The sequence below is a fragment of the Bombina bombina genome, chromosome 6 (genome assembly GCF_027579735.1).
Source record: "Bombina bombina isolate aBomBom1 chromosome 6, aBomBom1.pri, whole genome shotgun sequence".
Classification (NCBI taxonomy): Eukaryota; Metazoa; Chordata; class Amphibia; order Anura; family Bombinatoridae; genus Bombina; species Bombina bombina.
This window is the reverse complement of record NC_069504.1, coordinates 931,823,861-931,842,514: the sequence shown is the minus strand read 5'-3', so window position 1 is coordinate 931,842,514 and position 18,654 is coordinate 931,823,861. Positions and strand designations below refer to the sequence as shown.

The following is an 18,654-nucleotide window of genomic DNA, read 5'->3' as shown; positions in this document are numbered from 1 at the left end:
TTTATTCTAGTAAATTTACTGAAGCTTTGCTTGTTAAACCAAATGTGGACACAGGATGTATATAAATGTTATTCCAGGGTACATATTGTAGAAAACGATAGTTATAATTCACCTGGAACTCAACCTGAAATATGTTATGCACATTTATTTCACATATACCAGTAATATATATATATATATATATATATATATATATATATATATATATTAAAGAAAAAAAAGCTAGAAAAATGTGTCATAATGGCACATATCATCAGATTATAATAAAAATGAGGACACACTTTTTCCTTTCTATCTCTTGTTTTTTTTCCTTAATATATATAATATGATTAATAATGTATCTCCAAGCACCCTAGGATGCAATAATATTTTATAGTTATCCTAGGTATCTCAGAGTAATTATTATATTGAGAACTTGAGCTGGTGAGGAATTGAGTGGTTTGGAAAAAAAGATGAAATAAAAAAAAAAATATATATATATATACAGTATATATATATATATATATATATATATATATATATATATATTTATTTATTTATTTATTTATACAAACAATAGACAGACAGATAGATAGATAGATAGATAGATAGATAGATAGATAGATAGATAGATAGATAATATTTTCTAGTTTATAAAATGACTGATAATAACAAAAGTAACTTATCTAGCATGGGCATGAGTAAAAATGTCCGAAACAATGATCTTGAAATTGGAAAGAATTTAGGTAATGCAGTTTATAAAATTATATTTATAAAGTTTATAAATTATGTGGATTACTATAATAACAGCATTTACTACTGAGCTTTAGTAAGAGGTATCCACAATTTGACAATTTAACACGAGCTGACATTATCTTCTTGTAGTAAACATTAGCTTCAAAGAAAAATAAAATACATTTTTGGAGCATATCTAGTATCCAATTGGTACATGCACTCTAGGGTCAAACTAGAAATGCAAGCAGCAGTGTCGATACCTGCATGCCACAGAGTGTCTCCCTCTGCTTGAATATCAGCACAGAGATCATATTCACGGTACCTATTTAGAACTCAAAATCTGCTTCTTCATTTTTTTAAACAGCATTTATTTGTAAAATTTTCAAAACATAATAAGCAGGGGGCTGTATAAACCCTTTATACTTTTACAAAAACTACAAACATTTGTTTTCATTATTTATTTCTCATTTATTTGCTAAATAAATTAGCAAATTTGAATGATTTTTTTTCAGAAATATACTCTTTCCATTTAATAGATAGCGGAAACTAAATCAACAACTGAATGAATGAACACACTTCTGACAAAATAAGTTCAAATTAATCAATTTGTTTTGCAAACGAATGACAAATAAATAGCCAAAACTAATTTTTGCTCATGACTAATATTTTTAAACTTAAAAAAAAAACTTAGAATCTGTACAGCTAACCAATGATTGACTTCAAAAGATGAATTTAAAGTGTGTCTATAAACCATTTGTTTTAGAAATTTTATAAGACTTCAAATTTTGATTTTTTTTAATGCTTTACAGTATTTCTTGTAACCACAAAAGCAAATTGTTGGGATTTGTGAATCAGCAACTACAAGTTTAGATTTATCTCCCTAAACTATGTTTTCATGCTTCAAGTAGTTGAGTTAGATTGTAAGCTCATGGGGGCAGTGATTCTGTAGTTGACCTTGAATACCTTCTTTTCTAGCTCTATAGTAAAAGTACCAATATTACAGCAGTAATGAGCAATAAATCCGAATAATTTCAAGGGGACCATTGCAAAGTCAGAGGGTAATTAGGATTTTCTTTTGACTAAATCACTGGCACTTCCACAGGAAACTTTTAACAAAGCTCTCAGTTGTGAAATTACTTTTATGAAGTATTGAAACTGCAGGTATATTTCACTGATTTTTTTAAGGGCAGCAATCCTATTTCTATGCACCTTTTCATATTGAACATTGAATCTACTAATTATAATTGGATTGTCGTGAAATTTGGCACCTTTCTTTCATTGAAAGAGATTCTCAGCTTGTCCAATTATTTTATCATTCTTTTTTATGAAATTCCATTTGAAATGTATAATGTACATGATTTGCTTAACAAAAGGTATTAATGTTTCATTAATAATATTCTTTACGAAGTTACAAAAAACTTTTTATATGCATTACAACTTTTCTAATAGCCAAAATAAAGATTGGAATGGAATGACTGGATGCAGATTCTTATTGGTCAGGCTAATCGTTACCCAGATGTTGCTGGTGGAAAATCCAGAGACACAAATTACTTCATCAGAAAAAAAGTTAAAGTTGCAAAAATACATATTTTCAACCTTCATACATGATAATTTCCTTGTTCAAAAATAAATTACTTATACATTGACATTGAAACCCCTTTTATCAAAATAATACATTTTCTCAATATTTTGTTAAACTGTGAGCAGTGGTGTCACTAGGGTTGGTGTCACCCGGTGCGGTAAGTTATGATGTCACCCCCCCCCCCCCAGAAAGCAGACACACACAAAAACACCGGCACACACACATACAAACACTCAGACACACTTAAAGACACACTCAGATGCACATACAAACACTCAGAAACACACTCAGACACACACACAAAAACACACACACAAAAACACTGAGACACACACACAGAAAAACTCAGACACACACACATGCAAAATATGTAAATTGCACTGCATTAATTATAAAGCTCATGCCTAGAACTGCTCCCTGGCTCAGCAGAGCATAAAATGAAACAATAACAGAGCACTCTAAAATAAACCACTGAAGAAAAGGTTTAGGTGCGCAAACTATGAAAATTCTGCTCTCTGACACTATTCCAAGTCTGTCAGTGCACAGACCCCGGGCCGTGTGCCTACCGCTTCTTATGGCCAATCACCTCTGTACTCTGCCCACCCCCGACCCCGCCCACCCTCCCCTCCTACCTCTTCAGTGTGCACTTAGTGTACTGTAACCGTACCGGTCTGGTGGGCATCATACGTGGCTCCTTCACTTTAGAGGCAGTGTGAGACAGTCATGCGGTCAGGTGCCAGGCATCCCCCTCATGATTTCCCAATTCCCGTTTAGAGAGACAGCACAGCAGTGAGTGACTCCACTGCTCCACACGTCACTGAGCAGTGAGCACAGATAGGCAGACAGGTTTAGGCTGGCAGTCCCCAGTCCCACTAATGTTCACAAATGCCGGCCTCTCTAATAAATAAATCTATGCCTCTACATGTATTTCTTTGAATTTCAATAAAAAATTTTTTTTTTGGTGTCACCCCCTGGAGGGTGTCACCCAGGTGCGGCCCGCACCCCACGCACCCCCCGCACCCCCCTAGTGACGCCACTGCCTGTGAGAAGGGCATTTGTCTGTTATAATCGTTCAAAGGAATAGTAAAGTCCAAACTAAACTTTCTTGATTCAGATAGGGCATGTCATTTTAAACAACTTTATAATTTATTTTTATCATCAACTTTGCTTTGTTCTATTGTTATTCTTAGTTGAAGGCTAATACTAGGTAAGCTAATTTCTAAGCTCTTGAAGGGCACCTCTTATTTGAATGCATTTGACAGTTTTTCTCAGCTAGAGGGTGTTATTTCATGTGTTTCATACAGATAACATTGTGCTCATGCACATGAAGTTATTTAAGAGTCAGCACTAATTGCCTGAAATGCAAAAGAACTGAGATAAGGAGGCAGTCAGCAGAAGCTTAGATACAAGGTAATTACAGAGGTAAAAAGTATATTTCTATTACAGTGTTGGCTATGCAAAATTTAGGAATGGTAAATAAAGGAATTATCTAACTTTTTAAACAATAACTTTTTTTGGTGTTTACTATCCCTTTAAGTGCAAATAATGACAAGTGTTCATTATCCACATATCATATTTGGCACGGATGACAACCATATGTCATCATCTAGGGGTGAAGGTGAATTTGGAGCTCATCGCAGCCCCATGCACATACCCTGCAACCCTGGTGGTCTAGGGCTCCGGCATTGCCAAGGCAATCCAAGGATGCCAGTAACATCACCACGTTTGTGCATAGTGACATCACCATACCCAAAAAACCCAGAAGTGCCAGGAGGACTTAATGGAACTGGATGGAGGGGTTGGTATTTAAACTAATTGATCTCAGTTTCCGTAAGCCCTATAAACAAACCCCCAAGATCCACTTTTTTGAAAGCTTATCACCTACTCTAAAGCAGTATGTGTCTTGGGGGTTAAAGTTTAAGCATCTTTTTAAAAAACAAACATTAAAAACACTATTTTTGAATAATCTTAACATAATTACATCTATATAACAGGCCATCAGAAAAGTCTTACCGCCAAGACCTCTTGTCTTAAAGCTACTCTTAAACGTAAAGCCCCTATATAAGTGTTTAAAGCCTTGTGATCACTGGGGTAATAGTGATCACTTGGCGTGAATAAATGTACGTTTATTATAGTTTTGAGAGGAAAGAAAACACTATACACACTGTAACCTTGTTTTTAAAATTTTAATTAAAAAAATAATTTTTTCCCACTTTTTGTTGCACATGATGCACTTTTTCAGTTTCACATCATGATCTATACATAAAGTAATTGTGTGTGTGTGTGTGTGTATATATATATATATATATATATATATGTATGTGTGGGTTTCTCAGTAAAATAATGGCCTAATGGCATAAAATGTATTTTCACAGTGCTAACCCTGCTACATATCTTTCCCTAATTGGCTTTTAAAAAATAGAACTGCAAAACAATCCACTGTTTGCTAACAATATAACTAACAAGCACTGTATACTAACAATGTGACCATAGGTGGGTGGAGTTTGTCTACTGTAGCACAAGATGTTAATTTGTTTTAAAAAATATTTATAGTTAGCTGATAAGGTATTTTAAAGTTAGATAAAGGGATATGAAACGCATAATTTTCCTTTTATGATTCAGAGCATGCGATTTTAAACAACTTTTCATCTTATTTCTATTACATAATTTGCTTTGTTCTCTTTACACTTTATACTTTGTTAAAGGGACATAAAACTCAACATTTTTCTTTTATGATTCAAGTAGAACATGCAATTTTAAACAAATTTTCCATGTGCTTTTAATATCAATTATTGTTCTTTGTTTTCTTGTTATCCTTGGTTGAAACCCATGAATGCACACTCCGGAGTGTGCACGTCTCTGCAACACTAAATGGAAGCAGTTTTGCAACAATGTTATACACTAGAAGCATTGCTTCCTGTCATTTAGTGTTCCAGACATGTGGGTGCTACCCATCTAGATATCACTTGAATAAAGACTAACAGAACAAAGAACAAAGCAAATTTGATAAAGGAAGTAAATTTGAAACTTTTTAAAATTGTAATTAATCATGAAAGAAAACTGTTGGGTTTCATGCCCCTTTAAAAAGAATACTTAGGTAGTCTCAGGAGCAGCAAAGCACTAATGGAGGAGAACTGCTGATTGGTGGCTGCACATATATGCCACTTGGCATTGGTTACCTGATGCGTTCAGCTATCTACCCATAGTGCATTGCTACTTCTTCAACAAAGGATACCAAGAGAACAAACATTTTATTTTATAATAGAAGTAAATTGGAATGTTGTTTAAAATTGTATGATCTATCTGAATCATGAAAGAAAAAAATTGGGTTTCATGTCCCTTTAATGCGGTCTGAAATGCTGTTGAAACTTACAGAAAGCTTAAGTATACATAACCAACCAGGATTCAGAATTGAGGTCTATTAAAAAAAAAACAAGTGTCAATTTCAGGGTATATTTAGCAGCAGATTGGTGCACGTGCTACTATACAAGACCTGATGCATGCTGTGTTTACTTCAATATGTATCTTTCTATGCTCTGAAATTGTCACAAACTAAGTGTACAATGTTTTTTAAAAACATGCCTTTTTGTGCACTTTATAGTGCCTTAAGTATGATAAAATCTAATTTTAAGCAGCTTTCTAATGTATTCCTATTATCAAATTTTCTTCGTTCTCTTTGTATGTTTATTTGAAAATCAGGAAGGAAAGCTTAGGTTCTACCTGGGTAGTGCTTGCTGATTGGTGGCTAAATGTCCAGGATGCTGAGCTAAAAATGGTCTGGCTCCTAAGGTTTTCATTCCTGCTTTTTGAAATAAAGATACCAAGAGAACAAAGAAAAATTGATAATAGGAGCAAATTAGAACGCTGCTTAAAATTGCATGCTCTATCCGAATCATGAAAGAAAAGTATCCCTTTAACACTCAACAAAACAACTACAATATAACTGAACCCATACTTTTTGAATGTCATTCACATATTTTAGGAATCATTTGCAGGAAATTCTATATGTTGTGTTAGAATTTTATTAGACTCTGTCTTAGAAATCATTGTACAATTTGCCTTTACCCTCTGATTTGGTACTTTTATTGCAAGTGATGGTAAACTCTTCCATTTTTAAAATCAGATTAAGAACGTTGGTAATTTAGATGGAGTTTAATTCATCAGTTGTAATGAAGATGCACTATAACTACCTTTTTAATCTATACTGTAATCACATTTGTAACGTGTCTGTCGCTGTCTACAGTTGCGCACGCATCCTCGAAGGAATGTTAGCTGCACAAGGTAGCCAAAAGAATGTTGGCTGCTCGAGCAGCCAAAAGAATCCACCTGGATGCAGCGTAGGCAAATTAACCTATTAACCCCTTAAACTGCCAAAACTCCACATCGCAATAACCCTAATTAATATATTAACCCCTAAATCATCAAACCCCCTCACAACACTAATAACTAATTTAATTACTAAGCACCCTAAACTAACACCACCTAAATTAACCCCAATTACTACTAAATTACAATTAAAATAAAACAAACCTAATATTAAATTACAAAAAAAAAAAGTCTAATATTACAGAAAAAAAATAAACAAAATTATCAAAAATAAAAAAAATTATAAAAATTATACCTAATCCCTATGAAAATAAAAAAGCCCCACAAAATAAAAACAACCCCTAATCTAAACTAAAAATAGCCCTTAAAGGGCCTTTTGTAGGGCATTGCCCTAAGTTAAACAGTTCTTTTACCTCTAAAAAAATACAAAGTCCCCCCTAACAGTAAACCCCCACCCACCAAACCCCCTAAAATAAAAAAAACTAACATTAAAAAATGGGGCAATTGTATGGGCTCTTTTACTGCCCTTCAAAAGGGCAATCAGCTCTTTTTCAAGCCCAAAAAATACCAAATCTAAAAAAAAAATACCCCAAAAATTAAAATAAAAAAGCCTAAACCTAAACCCCAAATAGATACTCACTGTTCCTGAAGTCTGGCGGAAAAGGTCTTCCAGGTGGCTTCATCATCTTCTATCTTCATCCGGAGTGAAGGTGGCGCGGATTGAAGGTGCAGAGCTGTCTTCTCGATGCCTGGATCCTCAGCGGCGGACAACAACGACGACCTCCTGAGTTTTTTGTTTAAAATTTGTAAATCAGTCAATAGGATGAGAGCTACTGAAATCTTATTGGCTGTTCAAATCTTGCAATAAGATTTCAGTAGTTCTCATCCTATTGGCTGATTTCAAAATTTCAGCCAATAGGAATGCAAGGTACCCCAATAAATTTGTGGTACCTTACCTTCAATCTTCAGTGTGTGGCTGACGATCGCATGAAGAGGAGTGTCATAAGGAAAGAACGCTGATTGGACAACAATTCAAACCATTAGCTCAGAGAAAAAATTACTTTTGAAGGGGGCGGCAGAGCGCAAGGTATTTGAATTTTATATCTATATTAAAAAATAAGTTATAGCGCATCTTCATTACAACTGATTAATTAAACTCCATCTAAAATATCACTAACATTCTGGATCTGAATTTAGGTTCAGCACCCTGGATAGCTCTTGCTTATTGGCTACTTTTAGTCACTAATAAGCAAGTGTAACCCAGGTTCCGAACCAAAAATGGTCCGACTCCTTTTTTTTTTACATTTCTACTTTTTAAATAAAGAGAGAAAGAGAACGAAGAAAAATTGATAATAGGAGTAAATTATAAAGTTGCTTAAAATGGCATGCTCTATCTGAATCAGTAAAGAAAAAATGTGGTGTTTTCTGTTTTAATATATTGTACCTACCAACCTTTTGTGCTCCCTTTCAGTATGACTTTATGGAACGTTTGGATGGCAAGGAGAAGTGGAGCGTTGTAGAAGCCCCACGTGAACGCCGTAGTATCCAGACGTTGGTGCAAAATGAGGCTGTGTTTGTCCAGTACTTGGATGTGGGGTTCTGGCACCTGGCATTTTACAATGATGGCAAAGACAAAGAGATTGTTTCTTTTAACACCGTTGTCTTAGGTATGTAAATATCCCTGTGTTTGTTTTTGTCATGTTGATATTTCTTTTTCTTTTTATTTTAATTTCATAATTTACCTTATCGCCTGACATCTTAAAACCTCTATGTTGAATGTAACTTAAAGATACATTAAAGGGACATTAAACAGCTGGGCACAACTAACGTATTATGGTTACTAGTCACCATGGAATTGTTTTTCTCCTGTACCTACAACTCTCTTTAAAACTGTTCCCTTATTTTAACTCATTACAGAATCCAGTTGGTAAAGCTCTGCATTTAATACTGGGCACCGCCATCTTGTAGCTTGCGCATTGTAGCATCATGTGACAGAAGCAGTGCATTTCCACAGATCTGCTTTTTTAGAGCTGTACATTGCATTTCAGTTTAGCTCACATAATAGAGAGCAGAAGTGTTACATTTTACACTTGTTTGCACAGTTTAAAACTCCGAAATTGCATCACCCAGTCTGAAGATGTTTAGCTTCACTATTACTTGTACGGGGTTAATATAAGAGAAGGACTTTGAAGACAGCTGCAGACATAGGAAGAAAAACAACAGCATGGTGAGTAGTAACCATTCTATTATAGTTGTACTCAGCAATTTAATGTCCCTTTAATACCTCACACCATACACGTTTCTTATTGCTCTTAGAAAGTTTCCAGTGATATTATTATTATAAAACAATTAACGAACAAAGAAAAATAAAATACACTACACTACAAAAATAAAATAAAATTTCATTTTGCTAAAAATATGCAATTTATTGTCCCTACATCCTTTTTTTTTTTTTCTTTTTTTTGAATAAAAAATTAATGTGAAAGTAAATCCTAGCGTTCTACAAATGCTAGGATTGATTTTTGAAGCAAATAAAGTGGACTTTCATTCATGAAGTATAAGATACTTCATGTAGAACGCTCCTTTATTTGTTTCAACCGATCGCCGGTTTTAGCTGCTACAGAAGTCATGGGCACCAAGCCGGATTTACCACACGGCTATTGGCTAAGAGGTGAAAACATCACCTCTTAGCAAAAAAATGTTTCCATCTAAAGGGGAGGAGAGTCCACGGCTTCATTCATTACTAGTGGAAATTAAGAAACTGGCCACCAGGAGGAGGCAAAGACACCCCAGCCAAAGGCTTAAATACCTCCCCCACTCCCCTCACCCCCCAGTCATTCTTTGCCTTTCGTCACAGGAGGTAGCAGAGAGGTGCCGGGATATCAGAGGTCTCTTATGAGGGGTTCTACCCTTCGCTATGGGACAGGAGTCTAAGTAGCCCTTTAAGCTTCTCAGCTTGAGGGCCTGGATGAACGTTAGAGTCCGGAGATGCAGGGGGAGCTTCCCTTTGCGACACCATCCCGACTCATATTAACAGCTCCTTTAGCAATCGGCGTTGACGAGTTTCGCAGATTGCTTTCTTCTCTCAAGTCCATGTCAAGAGCGCAGCTTCTACTTGTCACACTTGAAGGGCTGTGTTCCTGTTCTATGGCATAGATTCTGGTAAGATCATTTCATTTTAACATAATGATAACACAGAAGCAGAGCCAGTGTTGCACCTTTATCTCTATAGAATCAAGTGGTAATATTCCTATGAGGGGATTATTGAGCAGGGGGGTATGTACATGATAAGTTTATTATGTGATTGCTGTGTTATGTGCAAGGACACGGCTCTGGCATTTCTCTTGTAAGGTGTATCCAGTCCACGGATTCATCCTTTACTTGTGGGATATTCTCCTTCCCTACAGGAAGTGACAAAGAGAGCACACAGCAGAGCTGTCCATATAGCTCCCCCTCTAGCTCCACCCCCCAGTCATTCTCTTTGCCGACTCTAAGCACTAGGGTCTCTTTCGGGAGGGTAAAGTGAATGTGGTGTTAGAATTGTAGTTTTTATTATCTTCAATCAAAAGTTTGTTATTTTAAATGGTACCGGTTTGTACTATTTACTCTCTAGCAGAAAAGTGATGAAGATTTCTGCTGAGAGGAAAATAATTTTAGCATGTTGTAACTAAAATCCACTGCTGTTCCCACACAGGACAGAGGAGTACCAGAAAACTTCAGTTGGGGGGAACAGTTTGCAGGGAAACTGCAATAAGGTATGTTCAGTCATTTATTTCTAGACAAGACTGAGATAATGCTAGAAGAGACTGACAATATCCCCATGAGGGGAGGGTAAGCTATGTTCAGAGACTTAGTAAGGAATTGAATGCTTACATAACAGGGCTAATTATGCTGGTTGACACTAATTTAGGGCAATCGATTGTTTTTTTTTAGGAAAAAATACACTTTGAAAGTCCTTTTGGGTTCTTTCTGGGGTTATTACCCACATGGCTATTTTTTATTCACTTTGGAGTGATTTCTTAGGCCTCACAGCTCCAGAGTAGAGTGGGAGGGGCCTAATTTTGCGCCTCAGATGCGCAGTTAGAATTGCATAGAAGTTCATGCTGCTTCACATGGAGGGTCCTGCTGCTGTTTGAGGGCCTAAAGGAAGCTATATTCCCCAAATCTGGTCCCTGAGGACAGGTAGGGCCACAGCAGTGCTGTGGCAAGGTGCTGTAGTAATTTTAACCGGGTGTTGGATTTAGGCTGCTCCGGTTTGGGCATTAAGGGGTTAATCGTTTTGCTACTCGTGGTGCAATCTTACTAAGGCTTTAGGTACATACTGTGAAAATTTCCAAAGGATTACTGCATTTTTCACTGTTTTGCAAAATTATGTGCCTTTTTTATCTCTTAAAGGCACAGTAATGTTTTTTCAAATTGTGTTTTTTTATTTGATTAAAGTGATTTCCAAGCCTGTTTGTGTATACTACTAGTCTGTTAAACATGTCTGACACCAAGGAAAATCCTTGTTCAATGTGTTCAGAAGCCATGGTGGAACCCCCTCTCAGAATGTGTCCCACTTGTACTGATATGTCTATACACTTTAAAGATCATATTGTTGCACTTAAGAATGTGGCCCAAGATGATTCTCAGACTGAAGGTAAAGAGGGTAGCAGTCTGCCTCTCCCCAAGTGTCACAACCAGTTACGCCCGCTCAAGCAACGCCTAGTACCTCTAGTGTGTCTAACCTTTTTACATTACAAGACTTAGCGGCAGTCATGGATAATTCTCTTGCAGCTTTCTTATCTAAACTGCCCGTGTTACCTGCAAAGCGTGATAGCTCCGTTTTAAAAACAGATTATGAGCATTCTGACGCTGTAGCGTTAGCTGTATCCGATATACCCTCACAACGCTCTGAAGTGCGAGCGAGGAATTTGATGTCTGAGGGAGAAGTATCTGATTCAGGAAGGGTTCCTTCTCAGACAGATTCAGATACATTAGCTTTTAAATTTAAACTAGAACACCTCCGCGTTTTGCTCAGGGAGGTATTAGCTACTCTGGATGACTGCGACCCTTTGGTGGTCCCAGAGAAATTATGTAAAATGGACAAATACCTAGAGGTCGCTGTTTACACTGATGCATTTCCGGTCCCTAAGAGGATTGCGGATATCGTTACTAGGGAGTGGGATAGACCAGGTGTCCCCTTTGTTCCCCCTCCTGTTTTTAAGAAAATGTTCCCCATATCTGACCCCATGCGGGACTCGTGGCAGACGGTCCCTAAGGTGGAGGGGGCTGTTTCTTCACTTGTTTCTTCACTTGCTAAACGCACAACCATACCAATTGAAGACAGTTGTGCTTTTAAAGACCATATGGATAAAAAATTAGAGGGTTTACTTAAGAAAAATCTTGTTCAACAAGGTTTTCTTCTCCAACCTATTGCCTGCATTATTCCTGTAACTACTGCAGCTGCTTTCTGGTTTGAGGCACTGGAAGACTCGCTCCAGACGGAGACCTCATATGAGGAAATTATGGATAGAATGAAGGCTCTAAAACTAGCTAATTCTTTTATCACTGAAGCCGCTTTCCAAATAGCTAAGATAGCGGCAAAAAAATCAGCTTTCGCCATTTTGGCACGCAGGGCGCTATGGCTAAAGTCCTGGTCAGCTGATGTGTCCTCTAAATCCAAGCTTTTGAACATCCCTTTCAAAGGAAAGACCCTCTTCGGGCCTGAATTGAAAGAGATTATTTCAGAAATCACCGGGGGAAAAGGCCATGCTCTCCCTCAGGACAAGCCCTTTAAGACAAAGAACAAAGCTAATTTTCGTTCCTTTCATAATTTCAGGAGCGGCCCCGCTTCGTTCTCTCCGGCTGCAAAGCAAGAAGGCAACCTGGAAACCTTACCAGGGCTGGAATAAGGATAAACAGGCCAAAAAGCCTGCAGCTGCCACCAAGACAGCATGAAGGGGTAGCCCCCAATCCGGGACCGGATCTAGTAGGGGCAGACTCTCTCTCTTCGCTCAGGCCTGGGCAAGAGATGTACAAGATCCTTGGGCATTAGAGATTGTATCCCAGGGATATCTTCTAGAATTCAAGGACTCTCCTCCAAGGGGAAGGTTCCACATTTCTCGTCTGTCTACAGATCAGACAAAGAAAGAGGCATTTTTACGCTATGTAGAAGATCTACATACAATGGGAGTGATCCACCCAGTTCCAATTGCGGAACAAGCGTTGGGTTTTTACTCAAACCTGTTTGTGGTTCCCAAAAAAGAGGGAACTTTCAGACCCATCCTGGATCTAAAAATTCTAAACAGATTCCTCAGAGTCCCATCATTCAAAATGGAGACCATTCGGACAATCTTACCAATGATCCAGGAAGGTCAATATATGACTACCGTGGATCTAAAGGATGCATACTTACACATTCCTATCCACAAAGATCATCACCAGTATCTCAGGTTCGCTTTTCTGGACAAGCATTACCAGTTTGTGGCTCTTCCCTTCGGCTTAGCCACTGCTCCCAGAAGTTTCACAAAGGTGCTAGGGTCCCTCCTGGCGGTTCTAAGACCGCGGGGCATATCAGTGGCGCCTTACCTAGACGACATCTTAATTCAGGTGCCGTCTTTCCAAAGAGCCAAGTCTCACACAGAGATTGTATTGGCCTTTCTGAGGTCTCATGGGTGGAAGGTGAACATCAAAAAGAGTTCTCTTTCCCTTCTCACAAGGGTTCCCTTCCTAGGGACTCTAATAGACTCGGTAGAAATGAAAATATTTCTGACGGAGGTCAGAAAATTAAAACTCTTAAATTCATTCCATTAAACTCTTCATTCCATTCCCCGGCCATCTGTAGCTCAGTGCATGGAGACAATCGGATTAATGGTACCAGCAATGGACATTGCCCCTTTTGCTCGGATACACCTCAGACCACTGCAACTATGCATGCTCAAACAGTGGAATGGGGATTATGCAGATTTGTCTCCTCAAATTCAGTTGGACCAGGAGACCAGAGATTCTCTTCTCTGGTGGTTGTCTCAGGATCACCTGTCTCAGGGAATATGTTTCCGCAGGCCAGAGTGGATCATTGTAACGACCGACGCCAGTCTGTTAGGCTGGGGTGCGGTCTGGGACTCCCTGAAAGCTCAGGGCTTATGGTCTCGGGAAGAAACTCTTCTCCCGATAAACATTCTGGAACTGAGGGCGATATTCAACGCTCTTCAGGCATGGCCTCAACTAGCTGCAGCCAAATTCATCAGATTTCAGTCGGATAACATCACGACTGTAGCTTACGTCAATCATCAGGGGGGAACAAAGAGTTCCCTAGCGATGACGGAAGTAACCAAAATAATCAGGTGGGCGGAAGATCACTCCTGCCATCTCTCAGCAATTCACATCCCAGGAGTAGACAACTGGGAGGCGGATTTTCTAAGTCGTCAGACTTTTCACCCGGGGGAGTGGGAACTCCACCCGGAGGTATTTGCCCAGCTGACTCAGTTATGGGGCACTCCAGAGTTGGATCTGATGGCGTCCCGTCAGAACACCAAACTTCCTCTCTACGGGTCCAGGTCCCGGGATCCCAAGGCGGTATTGATAGATGCTCTAGCAGTGCCTTGGTCCTTCAATCTGGCTTATGCGTTTCCACTGTTTCCTCTTCTCCCTCGTCTGGTCACCAGAATCAAGCAGGAGAAGGCTTCAGTGATTCTGATAGCACCTGCGTGGCCACGCAGGACTTGGTATGCAGACCTAGTGGACATGTCATCTGCCCCACCATGGACACTGCCAATGAGGCAGGATCTTCTAATACAGGGTCCGTTCAAGCATCCAAATCTAATTTCTCTGCGTCTGACTGCTTGGAGATTGAACGCTTAATTCTATCAAAACGTGGTTTCTCTGAGTCAGTTATAGATACTCTGATTCAGGCTAGAAAGCCTGTCACCAGGAAAATCTACCATAAGATATGGCGGAAATATCTTTGTTGGTGTGAATCCAAGGGTTACTCATGGAGTAAGATTAGGCTTCCCAGGATATTGTCTTTCCTCCAAGAAGGATTGGAGAAAGGATTGTCAGCTAGTTCCTTAAAAGGACAGATATCTGCTCTGTCTATCCTTTTACACAAGCATCTGGCAGAGGTACCAGACGTTCAAGCATTTACTCAGGCTTTAGTCAGAATCAAGCCTGTTTATAAACCCGTGGATCCGCCATGGAGTCTAAATCTAGTTTTTTCAGTTCTTCAAGGGGTTCCGTTTGAACCTTTACTTTCGATAGATATTAAGTTGTTATCTTGGAAAGTTTTGTTTTTGGTAGCTTTCTCTTCTGCTCGAAGAGTCTCAGAATTATCTGCCTTGCAGTGTGATTCACCTTACCTGGTGTTCCACGCAGATAAGGTAGTTTTGCGTACCAAACCTGGTTTTCTTCCTAAAGTTGTTTCTAACAAGAATATTAACCAGGAAATAGTTGTTCCTTCTCTGTGTCCTAATCCTTCTTCAAAGAAGGAACATCTGTTACACAATCTTGATGTAGTTCGTGCTTTAAAGTTCTATTTACAAGCAACTAAGGATTTCAGACAAACATCTTCCTTGTTTGTTATCTATTCTGGTAAGAGGAGAGGTCAGAAAGCGACTGCTACCTCTCTTTCCTTTTGGCTGAAAAGCATCATCCGTTTGGCCTATGAGACTGCTGGCCAGCAGCCTCCTGAAACTATTACTGCTCATTCTACCAGAGCAGTGGCTTCCACATGGGCTTTTAAAAATGAGGCTTCTGTTGAACAGATTTGTAAGGCAGCGACTTGGTCTTCACTGCATACTTTTTCCAAATTTTCCAAATTCGATACTTTTGCTTCTTCGGAGGCTATTTTTGGGAGAAAGGTTTTGCAAGCAGTGGTGCCTTCCATTTAAGGTACCTGTCTTGTTCCCTCCCTTCATCCGTGTCCTAAAGCTTTGGTATTGGTATCCCACAAGTAAAGGATGAATCCGTGGACTGGATACACCTTGCAAGAGAAAACAGAATTTATGCTTACCTGATAAATTACTTTCTCTTGTGGTGTATCCAGTCCACGGCCCGCCCTGGCAATTGAGTCAGGTACATTTTTTTTGTTTAAATTACAGTCACCACTGCACCCTATGGTTTCTCCTTTTTCTTCCTAACCTTTAGTCGAATGACTGGGGGGTGGAGCTAGAGGGGGAGCTATATGGACAGCTCTGCTGTGTGCTCTCTTTGCCACTTCCTGTAGGGAAGGAGAATATCCCACAAGTAATGGATGAATCCGTGGACTGGATACACCACAAGAGAAAGTAATTTATCAGGTAAGCATACATTCTGTTTTTTTGGAACTAACAGGTTCTCTTCCAGGAGTTTTGCGTGGTTTTAGCGTGCTTTCTCGTCGGCAGGGGCGGTCCTGCATAGTAATCTTTGTGACCGGGTGTGGCTGCTGCACTTCCGGTCTGATCTGTGAAGGAGGAGACAAAGCTGTTTCTGAGTCCGGTTCATAGGAGGTGGTGAGTACCCCGGCCATTGCTGGTTATAAAGGTGCCTGTTCTAGTCTTTTTTTCTAAAAGCTATGGAGGATTATGACGCGTTAGATGAATCTCCCTCTTTATCTAAGTCTTATACCTGTGTTTATTGTGAGGTTTTGGTATACCAGCCTGCGGTTTAGAATGGAGAACTTGCGTTTTTTGTTAAAGCAAGTGCTGGCTACCTTAGAGGCTCTGGGATCCAAACTACCAGAGGAGCCCTCCATTCCTTAATTGGATAAGGTTTACGAGGACAGGGTGGTCCCCGAGACCTTCCCAGTTCCTGTCAAGATGGCGAACATTATTAAGAATGAGTGGGAGCGATTAGGTTCTTCCTTTTCCCCTTCTTCTCATTTTAAAAAGCTTTTCCCCATCCCGGAGGCCCAGCTAGAGTTGTGGGGGACCTTTCCCAAGGTGGAGGGGGCCATTTCCACACTTGCTTAGTGCACGACGATTCCTTTAGAGGATAGTTCTTCGTTCAAGGAGCCTTTGGATAAGAAGTTGGAAAACATGTTGTGAAAGATGTTTCAACACACCAGGTTTGTTTTTCAACTGGTCGCAGCGGTAGCCACGGTTGCTGGAGCTGCGTCATATTGGTGCGATGCATTATTTGATATGATTGAGGGTGAACCCTCTTTTGAGGAGGTGCAGGAAAAGATTAAGGCCCTAAAGGTGGCCAATTCTTTCATTCATGATGCTAATATGCAGATTATCTGCCTGAATGCCAAGGTGTCAGGTTTTTCGGTTCTAGCATGCAGAGCTCTGTGGCTAAAATCTTGGTCGGCAGACATGACCTCTAAGATGAAGCTGTTGTCTTTGCCTTTCAAGGGCAAGATCCTGTTCAGTCCAGGTCTGGACTCTATCATATCCATGGTTACAGGAGGCAAGGGTTCCTTCCTTCCCCAGGATAAGAAGGCAAAGCCTAAGAGTGCTAATTTTCATCCCTTTCATGGGGATAAGGCGCAGCATGCTCAGACCAACCCTGGAAGCCTGCTCAAGCTTGGAGCAAGTCTAAGCAGCACAAGAAGCCCTCCAAGACTAAGTCCGCATGAAGGGGCGGTCCCCGACTGGTCTGCGGACCGAGTGAGGGGCAGATTGTCTCTGTTCTTAGACGCAATGTTGCAGGATGTTCAGGACCCATGGGTTCTGGAGGTGGTTGACCAGGGCTTCAGGATAGGGTTAAAGTCCTCTCTGCCCAGGGACAGATTCCTTCTGTCAAACTTGTCTTCAAGGCCGGAAAAAAGAGCTGCCTTTCTGGGTTGTGTGTGGGATCTCTCCACTCTAGGGGTTATCATCCCAGTACACCAGGCAGAATGGGGTCTAGGGTATTACTCCAATTTGTTCGTGGTCCCAAAGAAGGAGGGCACGTTCCACCCGAAACTGGACCTCAAATGTTTAAACAAGTTCCTATCCATTCCATCGTTCAAAATGGAAACAATCAGATTAATACTTCCCCTAGTCCTAGAGAGTCAGCTAATGACCTCTTTAGCCTTGAAGGATGCCTACCTTCATGTTCCAATTCACAGGGACCATTTCAGGTTCCTCAGATTTGCCTTTCTGGATCAGCATTTCCAGTTCGTGGCTCTTCCCTTTGGTCTTGCGACGGCCCAGAGAGTCTTTACCAAGGTCCTGGGGGCCCTTCTAGCAGTAGCCAGATCCCAGGGCATCATGGTGGTGCCCTATCTGGATGATTTTCTGGTTCAGGCACCACCATACCATCTGGCAGAGGTCCACACCAGGGTCCTGCTGCAGCTACTTCAATCTCACGGTTGGAAGATCGATTTCGAGAAGAGTTCTCTGGTTACCAGTACCAGAGTGGAGGCCTTGGGTACTATCATAGACTTGGTGTCCATGAAGATCTTTCTCCACCTGTCTTGCCCTTCAGTCTACAGCGAGACTGTCCATAGCTCAGTGCATGGAAATGGTTGGGCTCATGATTTCCAGTATGGACATCATTCCATTCGCCAGGTTTCATCTCAGACCTCTTCAATGGTGCATGTTGAGACAGTGGAAAGGTGATCATTCAGATCTGTCACAGCCAATACACATGGATGTGCGGACTTGGATTTCCCTCTCCTGGTGGATCTGCCTGGATCACCTGTCCATAGGGACATCCTTCCTGAGACCGTCCTGGCAGATTGTTACGATGGACGTGAGTCTGGCGGGATGGGGAGCTGTTTGGAGTGCCAGGATAACACAGGGAAAGTGGTCTTGTTTAGAGTCCCTTCTTCCAATATTCTGGAGCTCCGAGTGATCTACAATGCTCTGGAGGCGTTGTCTAGTCTGAGAGACTTCAGCTTTATCAGGTTCCAGACGGACAATATCACCTTGGTGGCTTATATCAACCACCAGGGAGGCACAAGGAGCTCTATGGCAATGAGGGAGGTGTCTCAGATACTGGAGTGGGTGGAGACCCACAACTGTTCACTCTCTGTGATCCACATCCCGGGTGTGGACAACTGGGAGGAGGATTTTCTCAGCAGGCAGACGTTTCACCCGGGGGAATGGTCTCTTCAACCCCGAGGTGTTTGTGGAGATCTGTCTCAGATG

At 40.2% G+C, this 18,654-nt stretch overlaps 1 protein-coding gene across 1 annotated transcript in view; it reads left to right on the top strand.

Moving 5' to 3' along the window:
- The window catches only part of TENM2 (teneurin transmembrane protein 2), a 1,369,502-nt gene that overhangs the window by 914,207 nt on the left and 436,641 nt on the right, over positions 1 to 18,654 (top strand). Inside the window, exon 8 of the mRNA XM_053719586.1 lies at positions 8,094 to 8,289. Coding sequence (XP_053575561.1) covers positions 8,094 to 8,289 — 196 coding nt within the window. The remainder of the gene's footprint in view (positions 1 to 8,093; positions 8,290 to 18,654) is intronic.